The sequence below is a fragment of the Magallana gigas genome, chromosome 5 (genome assembly GCF_963853765.1).
Source record: "Magallana gigas chromosome 5, xbMagGiga1.1, whole genome shotgun sequence".
Taxonomy (NCBI): domain Eukaryota; kingdom Metazoa; phylum Mollusca; class Bivalvia; order Ostreida; family Ostreidae; genus Magallana; species Magallana gigas.
The window spans coordinates 32,405,553-32,421,142 of NC_088857.1; the positions used below are offsets into that span (position 1 = coordinate 32,405,553).

The 15,590-nt window shown below is 32.0% G+C and overlaps 1 protein-coding gene and 1 long non-coding RNA gene across 2 annotated transcripts; one reads left to right on the top strand and one right to left on the bottom strand.

The window, feature by feature from the left end:
- Window positions 1-2,954: 2,954 nt before the first annotated feature.
- On the bottom strand, window positions 2,955-6,473 carry LOC117689199 (uncharacterized). The gene is made up of 3 exons (XR_004601505.2): window positions 5,202-6,473; window positions 4,190-4,290; window positions 2,955-3,283 (listed from the first exon to the last, which is right to left on the bottom strand). It is a non-coding gene; the product is annotated as an uncharacterized lncRNA (long non-coding RNA).
- Window positions 6,474-13,502: 7,029 nt separating this feature from the next.
- On the top strand, window positions 13,503-15,282 carry LOC117689187 (uncharacterized). Its single transcript, XM_066084523.1, has 4 exons — window positions 13,503-13,642; window positions 13,893-14,096; window positions 14,381-14,524; window positions 14,634-15,282. Exons 2-4 carry the CDS (start codon window positions 13,904-13,906, stop codon window positions 14,804-14,806), a joined length of 510 nt encoding a protein of 169 aa, XP_065940595.1. The 5' UTR covers window positions 13,503-13,642; window positions 13,893-13,903; the 3' UTR covers window positions 14,807-15,282.
- The last annotated feature ends 308 nt before the right edge of the window (window positions 15,283-15,590 follow it).

Consider the following 15,590-nt stretch of genomic DNA (forward strand, 5'->3'; position numbering starts at 1 on the left):
TCAATTTAGATAATATAATAGTATATCGGATCCAAAAATCTAAGAAATGCTAAAAAAAAATACCAAAGTATTTTGTTGATGTAATAACACAAAGAAGATCAAATAAATGCTTTTCAAGTACATGTAATTGGTGTGATTACAATATAGGGATAATATTCTAGGCCTTAACAAAGTGTGATATTGTTCATTTTTGGGAGTTGACTTTAATCAATTCTCCTATGCAGTTACAATGGCAAACCGAAAGTGAAACAGTGTTTGGACCTAAGCACAAATCATCAAGGGAAGGAAAACCCTAACAGAAAACCAGCAGCCCTCCGGGTCCTGGGGGTTGGGCGTGGGGTTAGCAACTCCACCTCATAAAAAACCCACAGTGTTACAGAAACCGCAACAATACCACGTCAAGAGCGAGACCTAGATCAGGAAAATGGCTTGCAAGATGAGCTCATGACGTGTGCAGGTGAAAGCCATCAGGAAGCCAGTGCACCGACAAATCTGCGGCCCTTTGCTCCCCAACGAGCGAACAGGAATAAGTGAAGTGACAAATCATCACCGCTGACAAGACGTAGATCTTGAAAATAGTAGATAAATTCGGTATACTGTATGCTGTACCATTGTTTTTCAAAAGAAACGTATTTATAAATACCTTGAAAAAAGTCAAATTTTATATAGTACGAACAATTTGATAGTTTTTTGTAGTTGTATGTATTCCTACGCCAGAGTTCAATATAGTCTCGTTCAACCAGACGCTCGGCTGTCTCCGTAAATCTCCAACAAGCAGAGAGTCTCTCTTGGTAGTCGGAGATTAACGGAGACAGCCGAGCGTCTGGTTGAACGAGACTAGAGTTCAATATTGCTTGGATTCAGACGTGTACAATTTTTAGAAACATTTCGATTACTGATACCCTGTTTGAGGGAATTAATTCTATTTTTTAAACATTACACAACATGATTCATATGGGTTTTTCTCGAAATTCTTGTCGATAAGTTCGAGAATTCATATTATAAAACTGTGCGTAATTCAGTTAGCAAGGGACAGTTTCGAATAAAGTACTTACAATATTTTTGTAAAATTGAGAGTTGCTGTACTTGAAGGCTTATGAGTGTTGCTAAAATTCATGAAATGATTTTTATTGATTATCATTAGTTAGAGGGGTGTCTGTTGTTGAAATTGATAAGCAATATGTAGGCCCCTTATGTTAGGTACATGAGAATCAGATGTAAAATGCGAAACCTGCGGCTATGACTGTTGTGCTGACTTTACACAGTGAAATTGCAAGTTACAGACGGGAGGTAAAATAACACGACAAGTAGGTGGATGGGACATTGTAAACTATACTCCGGTAAGTTTCTGACATGTGATAGTGCAACATGCACGCGGTACGGAAGGTCAACCCTCTGCAGGGAATTAGCTGGGAGAGGTCTAAAAAGCTGAAAAATCATGAAAAATTAGCAAAATATGAAAGGGTCAAAGACTCATAAAAACCAGTATGTAGAGAATTTTACAGGTTTTGACTAATAATTTTCTTCAGAAATTGGTGATTGGCCTTAAAAAGAGTGAATTAAAGGTATTTGTGCTGAATGGAAGATGAGGAAATTCTAGTTACAGAGTTCAGAAGACATGCATCCCTTCATTGTATCAAAAAAACTGTCCCCTGCCACCTCAAATACATATTAGAAACTACTTGCCAGGCACAATAACATTTCGTTGATTTTAAACTTGATAATAATTAATAAAATCAACTCCCAAAAGTACTTCAGTACTTTGATTCAATTTTGTTTTCCCATATCCGTTCTCTCAGAGGAAAATATTCTTACTATTATTCAATTTAAGACATTTGAAATGTTATTATTTTCAAATGATGCTAACTAATCTAGAGTTTGCAATTTCTTGGTGAAGCTTTTATCCCCATTTATCTCTATAGCTATAGCACACCTCACAGCCTACTCAATATTCAGGGTCATGAACCCTGGGGAGCATTCATTATTGTCCCAAAGAGAGACAACTCTTGAAAACGTGCATTTACTATAGTCCGTTTCTTAATCTTATTAAAATAAATACATTGAGAAAAGTTTTCAAAGTATTTTAATTATAAATAATACATATAACAATGAGTAAAATGCATGAAAGAAGTACATTTAATTATCAAATATAGTAGGCTGGTACATGTACCTGGTGAATATTAAATGTATATTGCTTGTAGGTACATGTATAAATCTACACAGCTACATTCAATTAATACACTGTGTTATGTAAACTGAAAAAAAAATTACACAGGTTGTAAGAGATCTTTTTTAAAATGAATTTTCTTAAAATGAAAAATAAATTAATGAAATTGCATATATCATTCTAAAAAGATCATAATACTAATAGACACGAAGTTCAACATAAATAAAGTGATACATTAGATGGATAGGATATAATGTACAGCAATTTAAGATTTAGATGTCATTTTTCATATGAAAGGTAATTAACACTCGATACCATTTAAACAATGAAAAAGTTGCAGAAGGCCTATTTGTATCTAGTTGAATATAATGAAAATAAATTAATGACCTTGTATACATCATTTTAAGAAAAAAAAAGTAATAAACATGCTGTTCAAGAAACTAAAGTGATATATTATAGGAATCAATAGGATATACTGTACAGCAATTTTAATTATATATTGGATTTGTTTCCAAACATTGGAATAAAGGGGAAAAAACTTTTATATTTTATTTGGATTAAATAATATTCTTAAAAAATATTAATATTTGTATTTCATGGCTAAAACTGAATATTTTTTCTGTCAATTTCTTCTGTTCATGAACAAGACCTATACATTTATCAGACACTTTTATATATATTATGTCCATTTCCCATTGTAACTAAGTATTTTTGTTCTGTTTGTATACAAAAGAGTATATTAAATAAAACTTGTATAAAATAGTAAGGCTAAATTCCAATTTCAAAAAAATAGCTGTTTCCAAAAATGTTACATGTATATGAATATGTTATATAAAAACATATGTTAGATGGATGGGTAGGAAAAATACAAAATAAGTGCACTCGATAAAAAGTTTGCTGGTATTCATTATGTGAACACAATTCATCCAGTAACATTTAAAGTTATGCAACATAAATAAGAATGTTATGAATGATGTGCATAGAACAAATTCTTCTGTGGTTGGCTCCATAAATCTTGAAAAGATGGTGTGAGTTGGTAAAAAGGCAGAATAAGGTTCCATTTTAATCCTCATGCATTCCATTCAAGAAATATTCATTAATGTCATGGTCTGGAAACTAAAATAGAATAAACAGAAAGTGTTAAGAGAATTACATGTAATTTTTGCAAACATTGTGCACTCATCAAATACTTACATGTATATATTCAATGCATTTATTTCAAGAATGTACAATTACTAACAATGTAATCTTTTCTAATATTGTACATACATGTATTACATCATTTTGCCACTAATTTTAAACCCAGCTGACAGTTTCTTTTTGTTATATATACAGCGTCAAAAGATAGTTGCATCATGTGCATGTACTTTCAGTAATTTTAAAAGCCATAAAAACATTTCAGCACTACAAAACACTTTAAATTTGTCAAATGATTTTACAAATGAAATATGTACTAATATACCAGTAAGTCACATGAGATATATACTTTTTAAAGCAGTACAATGTATCACTTATTAATATGACAACATCAGGAAACCTGGCTCAATCAATTCTGCACACACATGATAAATGTAATGAATGTGTAACTTCAATGGTGTAACTTCCAAGATATTTTAATTAGATATCCAGTGGACAGAAAGATATTAAATGTATTGAACAAAGATCAAAGTCATAAACACTTACGTAACACTTATGTAACATATGACTGTCTGTATGAGTTTCAACTATCAACATCATAAGAAATTCATGGGATTTCTGCAAATCCCATTTTTTCAGAGAGTGTAAAACACATCTCTTAAAGTTTATAATATTTTCAAACTCCTGGTCTTCCTTTCAGAGGTTCCCACCCCTTAAAATACAGATAATCAAGCAGATTTGCAACAAGATGCCCATATAAACCTTTCCGTTTTACACAAGACATTGTAGCTATGTAGATGACTTGCTTGGCTTTCAATCAGCTTAAACCAAATATATCTACATATGGTAGACAAGTTGTAAGTTTATTACATGACAAAGAAGTACCTTCTGGGCTTCAGCAGACTTGACTGGGTCATTAGCAATATGAAATTGACAATATTTTCTATATTCCTGATCTTCAGATCATCTGGAAGCCGCATGTAAATCTGTAGATAAGAAGAAAAAAATACACTAGCTATCATTACAAAGCTAAATGCTGTCATTATCAAAACAAAAGGGTGTGTCCTAGATTACACTTTTTTATGGGCACATGCAGTATCTGAGACATGGTCAAAACATTACCATGATAACAGCTATAACAACTCATTAAGTGGGAAATGACCTATAACTATAAAATTTGTTATGGCTTTTCATACTCTCTCTCTCCTCTCTCTCTCTCTCTCTCTCTCTCTCTCTCTCTCTCTCTCTCTCTCTCTCTCTCTCTCTCTCTCTCTCTCTCTCTCCATGATCTCTCTCAACATCTTTGTCAGCAATATTTCTAGTGCAATGTGGCATTATTGAAATATATATATGGTTCATGGAAGCAAGGCAATCAATAACAATTACATGCACATTGTAATTACTCTCTCTCTCTCTCTCTCTCTCTCTCTCTCTCTCTCTCTCTCTCTCTCTCTCTCATACTCTCAATTGTATAATGTTATATTTACATAACAAATGCAGACCCTTGATTCATAAACACTGTCATCGTTAATAGATAAATAAGACATAAAGTCAACAGTTTGAATGAGATACAGATATCAAAACCACATGTACAGTGTACATTGTACGTGTCGAGGAAATTCTGTATGGAAATGACTGAAAGCATGATTGACAAAAACTCAATATTCTAGGAAAAACATACAATATTTTTTTAACGTATGCTGCGTAACAATATGTGTAAAAACTGACTATAATACACCTGCATACACATTTCAAACTCAAACATGTCTTTCAAGTCACATTTCATAACGACCATTAATTATCGACATTTTTGTAACATGTGTACTAGACTTAAAGCATTGTAGGCTTTTAAAAGAGTTTTTGAGTAGTTTAACAATGTAAGTAAGTATGTTCTTACCGACGAATGACTACTCCTTAGCACGTTTTAGATTGTTGACAAAATCGAGGATTGCTGTTCAGACTGTTTCATGCTGAACAAAATTTAACGAGATAAGGCTAATCACCCCAAACTTTGACTTCACATTAATAAACAATTGTTCTGCAACTCTATATAATTTAAAAGCTTGCCAATATAAGAAACAAAAACTTTTACTTACTTTTTCCATTTAAACTCCTCTCTCGATTTTCACGAGTATAAGACTGGTCTCGTTAAAATCCCGAGGTATACGAAGTTTTGACTTTCTCGGGTTTTTTAATTCTTTCGTGAATATAAAAACCAGAAAGGTTCCGATTATGCTAATAAGGCTGTGAGGTGTGTATAGAGAGAAAAATGAAAAGTTTCCGTCCAAAGATTCTCCGGCTTAAAACATCGAACACATATTGTTCATGTATTGTGCTAGTAACTACAATTTAGTTACATTTGAAAAAAGAAAAAAATCCGTGTGTGGGGGTAAGGGAGTAGGGTGAGAGGGGAGAGTGGCAAAGGGGCACAGGTATTACCTCACACACAGCTATGTTAAGGGTGTCCGAAACTATAATGATTTTCTGAAAGTTTATACATTCATGAGTAGTACAAAAATACCGAACCCAATCGGAAATTTTTTTCAAGTCGGTTTTTTGATAAGATGCGTCGTACTGTCTCTTTAACAAATAACAATGTAAACAGTAAAATGATATCGCTGATCTATATTTTCATGGTTATCTTTATGATTTATAATTGACCTACATGTACTTCAGGGTCATCGACTTTCATGCAACGTCCTCATACTATTTGTAAGAGACGGCAAAAACTTCCAGTTTATCATTTTGTAGCTTGTGGCAACGGCGTTCACCAACACCTCCACCTTCCCTAAAATTTGTCTATCTCTCGTTCTTCGAGTCCATCTTTGAAATCCAAGAATACGTAGAAAACTTTTTTCTAAGAGTAGCTTTGTAAAAAGCATTTCACATGTTTGTAACTTTAATCGTCATTTGTAACTTTTTACGTAGTTTACGTCTACGACCTTTTGTAAATATGGGTTTTTTAAATATTTCTTTACATTTGATATCGGTAACAAATCATTTTCGCCTGTTGAATGCTTCTCTTAACATGAGCTCTTACTAACAATGGCATATTGTATCCATTCATCTTTCCTATCTTCGCATGGAACAACCATAGTGTTAACATTATCTATGTTTGTTTTACATTCACCTTGTTTCATAGCAGGCAATCAGTGGGACGTTTTAAGTCCTCAGTTCCCCCGCTGTCGGAGAAATTGTAGCGGTTTCGGGTTACTTTTTAAAAATATTTTATGCAGGATTTCTAATTGTCAAAACAACGACATTCATTCAATGTCCACGTTTTTCGTATATTTTTAATCATTTTTTTTATGCAGTCCATAATTAAATGTTCCTTTTGACAATCCATAATGAAATAATTTCTGTGTTTTGTTTATAAATAATAAATTAAGAGTCTTTTGTGTTTTACGAAAACCCACTATTTAGTATAGTCAGCACCTCTACATGGATCAAGTTTCAATAAATAACGATATGAGACTTCAATACCATGACTTTATTTTAAAAGCATGCCCCATTACTATTAACATCGATGACAAAAGTCATCTTTACTGAGCCGTATTGTCGGGAACTTTGCATAATGAATCTTGTTTCTATAAATAACGATGACATTAGACTACTTTTTAACCGGGTTTTCCAACGGAAAAATCCGGTTATTAAAATGGTGAAAATGGCGGGCGGGCGGCTGCCAAAAGGGTACCTTCATTGTACGGATAACTCCTCCTACAGTTTTCAAGATAGGAAGTTGTTCTTTTGCAGATCAATTGTACATATATCAGAGGTGTGTATATTGCTAGGATTTGGATTTCTGATAATTTATCGAAAAAATACCAGCTTTTGAACTTAGTCATTTTTTGGCAAAATATTGCATATAGGGTACCCTCATTGTACGGATAACTCCTCCTACAGTTTTCAAGATAGGAAGTTGTTCTTTTGCAGATCAATTGTACATATATTAGAGGTGTGCATATTGCTAGGATTTGGATTTCTAATAATTTATCGAAAAAATACCAGCTTTTGAACTTAGTCATTTTTCGGCAAAATATTGCATATAGGGTACCTTTATTGTACGGATAACTCCTCCTACAGTTTTCAAGATAGGAAGTTGTTCTTTTGCAGATCAATTGTACATATATCAGAGGTGTGCATATTGCTAGGATTTTGGCTACTGATAATTTATCGAAAAAATACCAGCTTTTGAACTTAGTCATTTTTTGGCAAAATATTGCATATAGGGTACCCTCATTGTACGGATAACTCCTCCTACAGTTTTTACGATAGGAAGTTGTTCTTTTGCAGATCAATTGTACATATATTAGAGGTGTGCATATTGCTAGGATTTTGATTTCTGATAATTTATCGAAAAAATACCAGCTTTTGAACTTAGTCATTTTTTGGCAAAATATTGCATATAGGGTACCCTCATTGTACAGATAACTCCTCCTACAGTTCTCAAGATAGGAAGTTGTTCTTTTGCAGATCAATTGTACATATATTAGAGGTGTGCATATTGCTAGTATTTTGATTTCTAATTATCTATGAAAAAAATACTAGCTTTTGAACTTAGCCATTTTTTGGCAAAATGTTGCATATAGGGTACTCCATTTCACTGGATACGGGTTGACATGGATTATGGATACAGTTCACATTAAAGAAAACCCGGTTTGCTGTCACATTGACAGCTTTTCACTTGTGATTTCCAATAATTTATCGAAAAAATACCAGCTTTTGAACTTAGTCATTTTTCGGCAAAATATTGCATATAGGGTACCCTCATTGTACGGATAACTCCTCCTACAGTTCTCAAGATAGGAAGTTGTTCTTTTGCAGATCAATTGTACATATATTAGAGGTGTGCATATTGCTAGGATTTTGATTTCTGATAATTTATCAAGAAAATACTAGCTTTTGAACTTAGTCATTTTTCGGCAAAATGTTGCATATAGGGTACTCCATTTCACTGGATACGGGTTGACATGGATTATGGATACAGTTCACATAAAAGAAAACCCGGTTTGCTGTCACACTGACAGCTTTTCACTTGTAGTTTAGTTAAATGACCTGTACCCTTGGAAGACATCACAAATTTAGGGTGTTAGAGTAGGCTTAACCTTCTTGCAGAGGTGAGATATATGGCAACCCCTGTCATACCTAGAGAGGTGTGATGTCTCTGTACTGAATAGTCTTGTCAACAGTTTCTACATCCTTGTAAAAAAATTTAAATTTCATTTTTGTCTAATAATTACATATCATGAATAACAAACCCCAAAAGTAATTGAAATATTGTTGAACAAGCTGTTAAATTGACATGACATGGTAGCACTCATAATTCTTTACCTTGTGTGCCAAAAGTAGTTTTATTAACCGTGTTTTCCAACGGAAAAATCCGGTTATTAAAATGGTGAAAATGGCGGGCGGGCGGGCATCTGCCAAAAGGGTACCCTCATTGTACGGATAACTCCTCCTACAGTTTTCAAGATAGGAAGTTGTTCTTTTGCAGATCAATTGTACATATATCAGAGGTGTGCATATTGCTAGGATTTTGATTTCCGATAATTTATCGAAAAAATACCAGCTTTTGAACTTTGTCATTTTTTGGCAAAATATTGCATATAGGGAACCCTCATTGTACAGATAACTCCTCCTACAGTTCTCAAGATAGGAAGTTGTTCTTTTGCAGATCAATTGTACTTATATTAGAGGTGTGCATATTGCTAGGATTTTGATTTCTGATAATTTATCAAGAAAATACTAGCTTTTGAACTTAGTCATTTTTCGGCAAAATGTTGCATATAGGGTACTCCATTTCACTGGATACGGGTTGACATGGATTATGGATACAGTTCACATAAAAGAAAACCCGGTTTGCTGTCACACTGACAGCTTTTCACTTGTTATACGCATGCACTAATGCTATAAATATCGATGGCAAAGTCCTCTGTACGGATCCACATGTAGTCAACACCTATATAGGGCCCCTGTAAAACTGTATACAAACTCCAATAGTTACGTCATTTTCTACAATTCCTCTATAATGGTATTCATGCGCATATTTAAACAACCATAAACAAAATCAACTATTTGGAAAACCTTACCGAACAAAATAAATCGCAACCTTTGAAATTGCATTTTATATCCATTGCAAAACATTACAATCTTCTAAGGGAAATTGTCAAAACGTAATTAAAGATAGTATATTCTAGAAAGCAAGTAATGTGAAAAGACGGACCAAGGTAACATGTGTCGTTTTTCTACTTCCAGAAATACATATGTGCTAGCAATACCGTATCAAACCTTACTTAACCAGATAATGAAATCCACCTACCTATTCTCACTTTTATGTGTGTAAAAACTCAACTGAGGAGGTGTTCACTCAACTCATCTTATGTATAAACTCAAAACATGTTCATAACCTGAAAACAATTACTGTATTCTTAAGATTATTGAATATAGCATATTTTTATTCTTCTCAAAATCGCGAGAAAAACCTGTGTTATCATGTGAAACTATTCAATACAAAACTTGGCCGATAGATCTTACAATGAATACGGTCTTTTTATTCAAAAGACTTCAGGTAATATCATTGCAAAAACTCAAGAACTTTTAAATAATGATTGCACGGAAACGTTAGAGTTACCTTTATTCAGTGTCGGAGTTAAAACATTTATTATTTGAAATCAAATATCGCTCTAAACACACAATATAACAATGTTTTATTCAAAAGATTTGCAGTCTATGTGTCTTTATTTAAGTTTTGTTTTAAAGCTATAATATAAAATTATTACGTCAAAATCCCAACGCACTACCGTTACGTCAAAGAACTCAATAATTGGCTATATATATATATATATATATATATATATATATATATATATATATATATATATATATATATATATATATATATTTCGTGAGTTATAAACAAGTTACAGAGCTTATAATTCTTTGTTATGGAAACAAAGCTTTTGTTAACATTTTGAATGTTGAAGTGAAAATTCCAGTTTTAAACCCAAAATGTTAAACTGTTAATGTTAATGTTAATGTGCTCGCCTCTATCCCGTGCACTATGTACCAAACCCTGACTACAATTTAGGCATAGTACATGCACAATTTACCACTATTTCATGCATATTAATAATATCGCAGAAGTTTAGTTTATATGTGTGTGTATTTTTTCAACAACAAAAAAGTCTATATATAAAATTTCAAGTATAAGATACAAATAACTTGCTGATACGCAATTGAAAACCTCTGAAAAGGAAGCTTTATTCCAAATAGCATATCTTATTGATTTAATAACTGATTTCAGTGTGGATGCAAATAAATAGAAAATAAATTGCCAATGAAATTTATCTAAAATTGAGAAATCTTGTGTCCTTAAATATTGCCTGTTTAAAAAATTTCATTTTGTTTATCTATGCATCCCACGAAAATTCAATTGATAAATTGTAGCCATTGAACAATAAATTATATGTTGAGTCATATCTTAAACATTAATTTTAATTAAATGTACACTGAACAAAAAAAACCTCGATGATTTATATTATTAACTTGAAAAACCTTACCGAACCAAATAAATCGCAACGGTTGAAATTCCATTTGATATCTTTTTTCAAACACACTAATCCTTGAATAAGAATTCTTGAATTGACATTTTCAAAAGGAGAATTAAGGATAATATATTCTTTTGAACAAATAATGTGAAAAGACAGACCAAGGTTTCACGTGTATTTTTTTAATTTTAGAAACACAAATGTGCAATCGGTACCGTATCGAAATTTAATGTACTACATGCTAAAAATTTCCATTTTTAAGTATTTTTGACAATTCATAATGGAATGATCGGTTTTTTTTTATTAACGATGAAACAACTTCTCTTTTTTCTGCGCATGCTCACTATTTTGTATAGTAAGCACCACTATATTGATCCCGTTTCGTTATGGGGCCTCTATGCTATAATGTTTTTCTGCGCGAGCATCCAATTCAATAAATATCGATGATATAAAGGACTTTATACGGATTTCCATAGTCAGCAGCGCACTTCTTTCTATTAATAACGATGATACTAAACTCGATCAATTCTATAAATAGCGATGATAAACGTCCTCTCTTTATAACTAAACTAACACAATGATGATTCAATCGAAATTGAAAGCCTTTAGTTACCGAACAAAACAAATAGCAACGTTTGAAATTCCATATCTCACTTATTTTGCAAACATAACAATCCTTTAACGGAAATTTTGGAATTTTCAAAACAAGATTTGGGATAGTATGTTCTACTGACTGATTAATGTGAAAAGACAGACCAACGTAAAACGCGTCTTTTTTAAATTCAGAACCACAATGTCCTACCGTACCGGTGCCGTATTAAAGTAATCACGACAGCCTTAAATAATCAGATAAAGAAATCCTCGTACCTATTCTTCCTTTCATATGTACTCAACTGAAGAGGTAATAATATAGCAACACAAAACCTTTACAATTCAATGCAAAAACTTAAGAGCTTTCCAGATATAATTACACGGAAACTTTAGAATTACCTTTATTCAGGGTCTTAGTTGAATTAAAAACAAACCCTACAATCATCTTAAGTCAAAAGATTGTTCTAAGCACACACAACAACAATGTTATATATGAATATTCGTACAATTGTCATATCTGATTTGATTATTTGATGTTTACAGGAAGATAAGCAACGACGAAAAGAATATGTATTGAAAACTTTTTATGCAGCAATATCATTGCAAAAGTTTAGTTTTTATGGTTTTATAATAACTTTTAGCCCAAAATTATAAAATGTTGTAAAATTTGATGTATTAATTTGTAATTCCTGGCCGAAACGCTATTTGAAAATAAATCCATTCAGTCTTTTTTCTTTTAATTGCACAAAAGAAAAACGTGAACCCAAGTTGCTTTGGGTCCGATTGTTTTCAGAACATTCTACGAATCGGCTACCTTTTCGTTATTCTGCAGTTTTAAGAGAGCAGCCCGCGAAAAAAGCCACCCTTTTAAATATGACCTTGTCCATAACGAAAATATTACTAAAATATTACTTCAAGCATGTCATATGAATTTAAACATTAACCTCATACAATTTTATCTCGAGAGACAGATGACAATTTAAGTTATTGTATATAATCAACGGTTATGTTTTCTTTTAGCTATTTGCTTTGGGTAAAAATTATGTCAGAAAACAGGTGATAGATTACAAAAAAATGACAGAAGAAAGTTGGCATTGGTTTTAATTTTGAACTTTAATATTTAAACGTTTCATAGTAAAACAAACATTTAGAGAATATTGTACAAGCAATGCATGTCCTTAGTCACTCTTTAAATTTGTTTTATATGCCTTATATTTATAAAGTAGAGTCCAACATCACTTGTTTTAAGTACCTGTAGTATAAAAGCCACAAAAAATTCTGATGCTGAAAAAGGTCCTGATGAATTGTTGCCCTTGATGATAATGTACACGAGGGTTTTACTGACCTCGGACTTTAATTGAAACACTGATTAAGCATAGCCTATACCCGATCATAAATACGAGAAAATTTAGAAATCGATAACTTTTACACATTGTAATAAATAACAAATGTCAAACTTATAAAAATATAATATATTATATTGAATCAACACAGCAAGTTTCAAATCCTTTCATCAAACAATATTAAAACAAGGTATCTGTTATCCAATACTGACTTGGGATACCCCTATCGTTATATAGGTCAACATTTAACGGAAAAATGACATCAATTTTGTTTAAAAATTAAATCCCACCATATGGGAGAGCTTAACAAAGAGTGTGGTTAAATAAAGCATCTGCAGTTAATAGTTGCAGAGAAATCTTTGACGAAATATATTTTTTTATTAATGTATGATTAAAAATTACTAAAAATAAACAATTGTCATTGAGCAGGAAGTTTGGGAAGTCTGATTGGTACAACAATAAATACATAATTAAGTAAAATACAAATTACATGCTTTATGTTCAGTCTCATTTAGACAAAATTATGTACTAGAGTCTAGTTTAAGACGTTGTGTCCTGTTTCAACCAACTGTTTGTTGGATGAATTTGCCATTCCTTTTTTTTCTGGGGGCAAATTCCACATCAATCATCTTTTGTTATTTAAAAAAACAGTTTGCTTACACAAGTATTTAATTACATGTATACGGTTTAAAAAAGGAATGCACTTAAAAAATAAACCACTAATTTCAATAACAATGAAAAAGATATCGAACTGTTTTGAAATATTTGATAGTTTCTATAACGATTGAAACACAAAGACTATAAAAGCAGCGCGCCTGCAGTAAACACAACATACTGTTGGAACATCACACGTAAAGGTAATTTTTTTTTAAAAACTCGAAATTTGGCGAAGTTTATACATTTCTTATAATCTTAAAAATAGTTTACAATCCTCTTTTGTTTCAACCAGCATGCAGTTTAAAAGTTGATAAAAATGTGGATATTGATTTTGTGTTAATTGTTACTAGTATATGTAACCTTAAAGGAATTATTATTATCTGAATCTGCTATTTCCAAGTTTCATCGCTAGATTTGATCATCATGGTTTATGTGTATTTTTTGGAACAGCTAATGAAGACATGGGGACCTCAGTATTTTTTATAGTAGCCCTCGTGCTTACGATATGTGCAGTGGTCTTCCAGATTATTGGCTTAGCAGCACCATATTGGGTCCTCATAGAAAATAGTATGTCGAAGACTTGGTACGGTTTGTGGACTAGGTGCACTGAAGTACAGTCAGATAAAACATGTATAAGTGAAGACGCTACAGAAGGTACCGTGAGTCGTTTTTGTTCAACAGTGTTATAAATTTAACGGTTTTTAAAACAGTATCTATCTCGATCGTTTTAATTTCCAGTTGCAAGAGTAATCTCTTTGTTTCAAGATGGATATTAATCTCTTTGTTTCAAGATGGATATTATAAGTTTTTTGATAAAAATGCAACATAATTTAATGTCCAAGAAAAGGACTAATTGCAAGTAAAATGACAAAATTAAATTTTGTCTGTTTTGTTATTTATATTAAAGGGCATACAGTTTACTAACATCTTTAATGCAGATTGGCAGAAAGGTGTACGAGCTATGAGCATTCTTGGGTTTCTAGTGTTGATTGTCGCTGTTGTCATGACTGTTCTAAAACTATTCGTCATGAAAGACAAGAAACCGGTTCTTTTTGCCGGTATAGGAACATCATTTGCCGGAGGTAAGATTTACATTTCGGCTTAAAATGTGTTTACTGATATCTTGAAATATCTAAGATCAATAAATATTAATTGATATATAATGTAAGGAAAATTATTCATGCATTTCAGGTATCTTTATCCTGATAGCAGTGGCAGTGTTTGCAGCAAAAAATAAAGATGATTTAGCTGCTTCTGGTGTTAATGATTTTGACTACCATTTTGCGTTTGCATTCAGTATCATTGCGATGATAACGGCATTCGCCGCAGGAGGTGTGATGCTATTTGGCATGATGAAAGAGTGAGTTACCTGTACGGACATACGATGCGTTTCACATGTGGAGGATTCTTTTCCAGAGATTTTGAACACCTTTAATTTACTTAAATTATTGTGAATTGTGTGTAAATGTGTGTTACTCTAATATATCCATATCATGTTTTCTCTTCTTTTATATGAATATTTACCTTAAGGACTTACATGTAAAGCATGATGTCATAGAGCTCATTTATTGGTCAAGGAGCTTATTTGTTTGTATGTAAATTTTTACACACCTTTTATATTATTCTACAGTGATGTGCCATATCATGTAGTAATCATTGAAAGAAGACGGTACAGTTTCTCTCATTATTTGCCCTATAATTCAAAAGTTGTTAAAAGAAGTTCGCTCCTCACTTTTTCGGTAACTATTTTATGTCACCTGTTATCTAAAATCATATATTGATTCTATTTATATATTTATATTTATATTTTACAATTCCAAATAAACTATGCTGAATGAAATTGTTAAAAGAATATTATATATTATAAGAATTTATATTAGTAAGGGATTTTTTTTGTGGCGGAAGGTTTAAAAGAAGAATGAAAATTTTTCATAAATCAATAGTTTTAAAGTACTGTAACTTTAGTCTTCTGATTTTTAGCCCGAACTAAACTTCCAGACAGTTTGTGTATTACGGTAATTCATGCTGTTCTGAAAAAAAAAACCCCATTTTTAAACAATATTTTGATATTTCTATCGATATATTTTGGCATATTAAATTTAGAGGAAAAAATACTAGTTTTAAAAATTGATCCATATCCGATCGAAA

What these genes read in the sequence shown, in the direction of transcription:
- LOC117689187 (XM_066084523.1), top strand. Translation starts at nt 13,904, where the DNA reads ATGGGGACCTCAGTATTTTTTATAGTAGCCCTCGTGCTTACGATATGT. An exon ending in AAGTGAAGACGCTACAGAAG is followed by an intron (nt 14,097 to 14,380) that starts GTACCGTGAGTC and finishes TCTTTAATGCAG; the next exon opens with ATTGGCAGAAAGGTGTACGA. An exon ending in AGGAACATCATTTGCCGGAG is followed by an intron (nt 14,525 to 14,633) that starts GTAAGATTTACA and finishes CATGCATTTCAG; the next exon opens with GTATCTTTATCCTGATAGCA.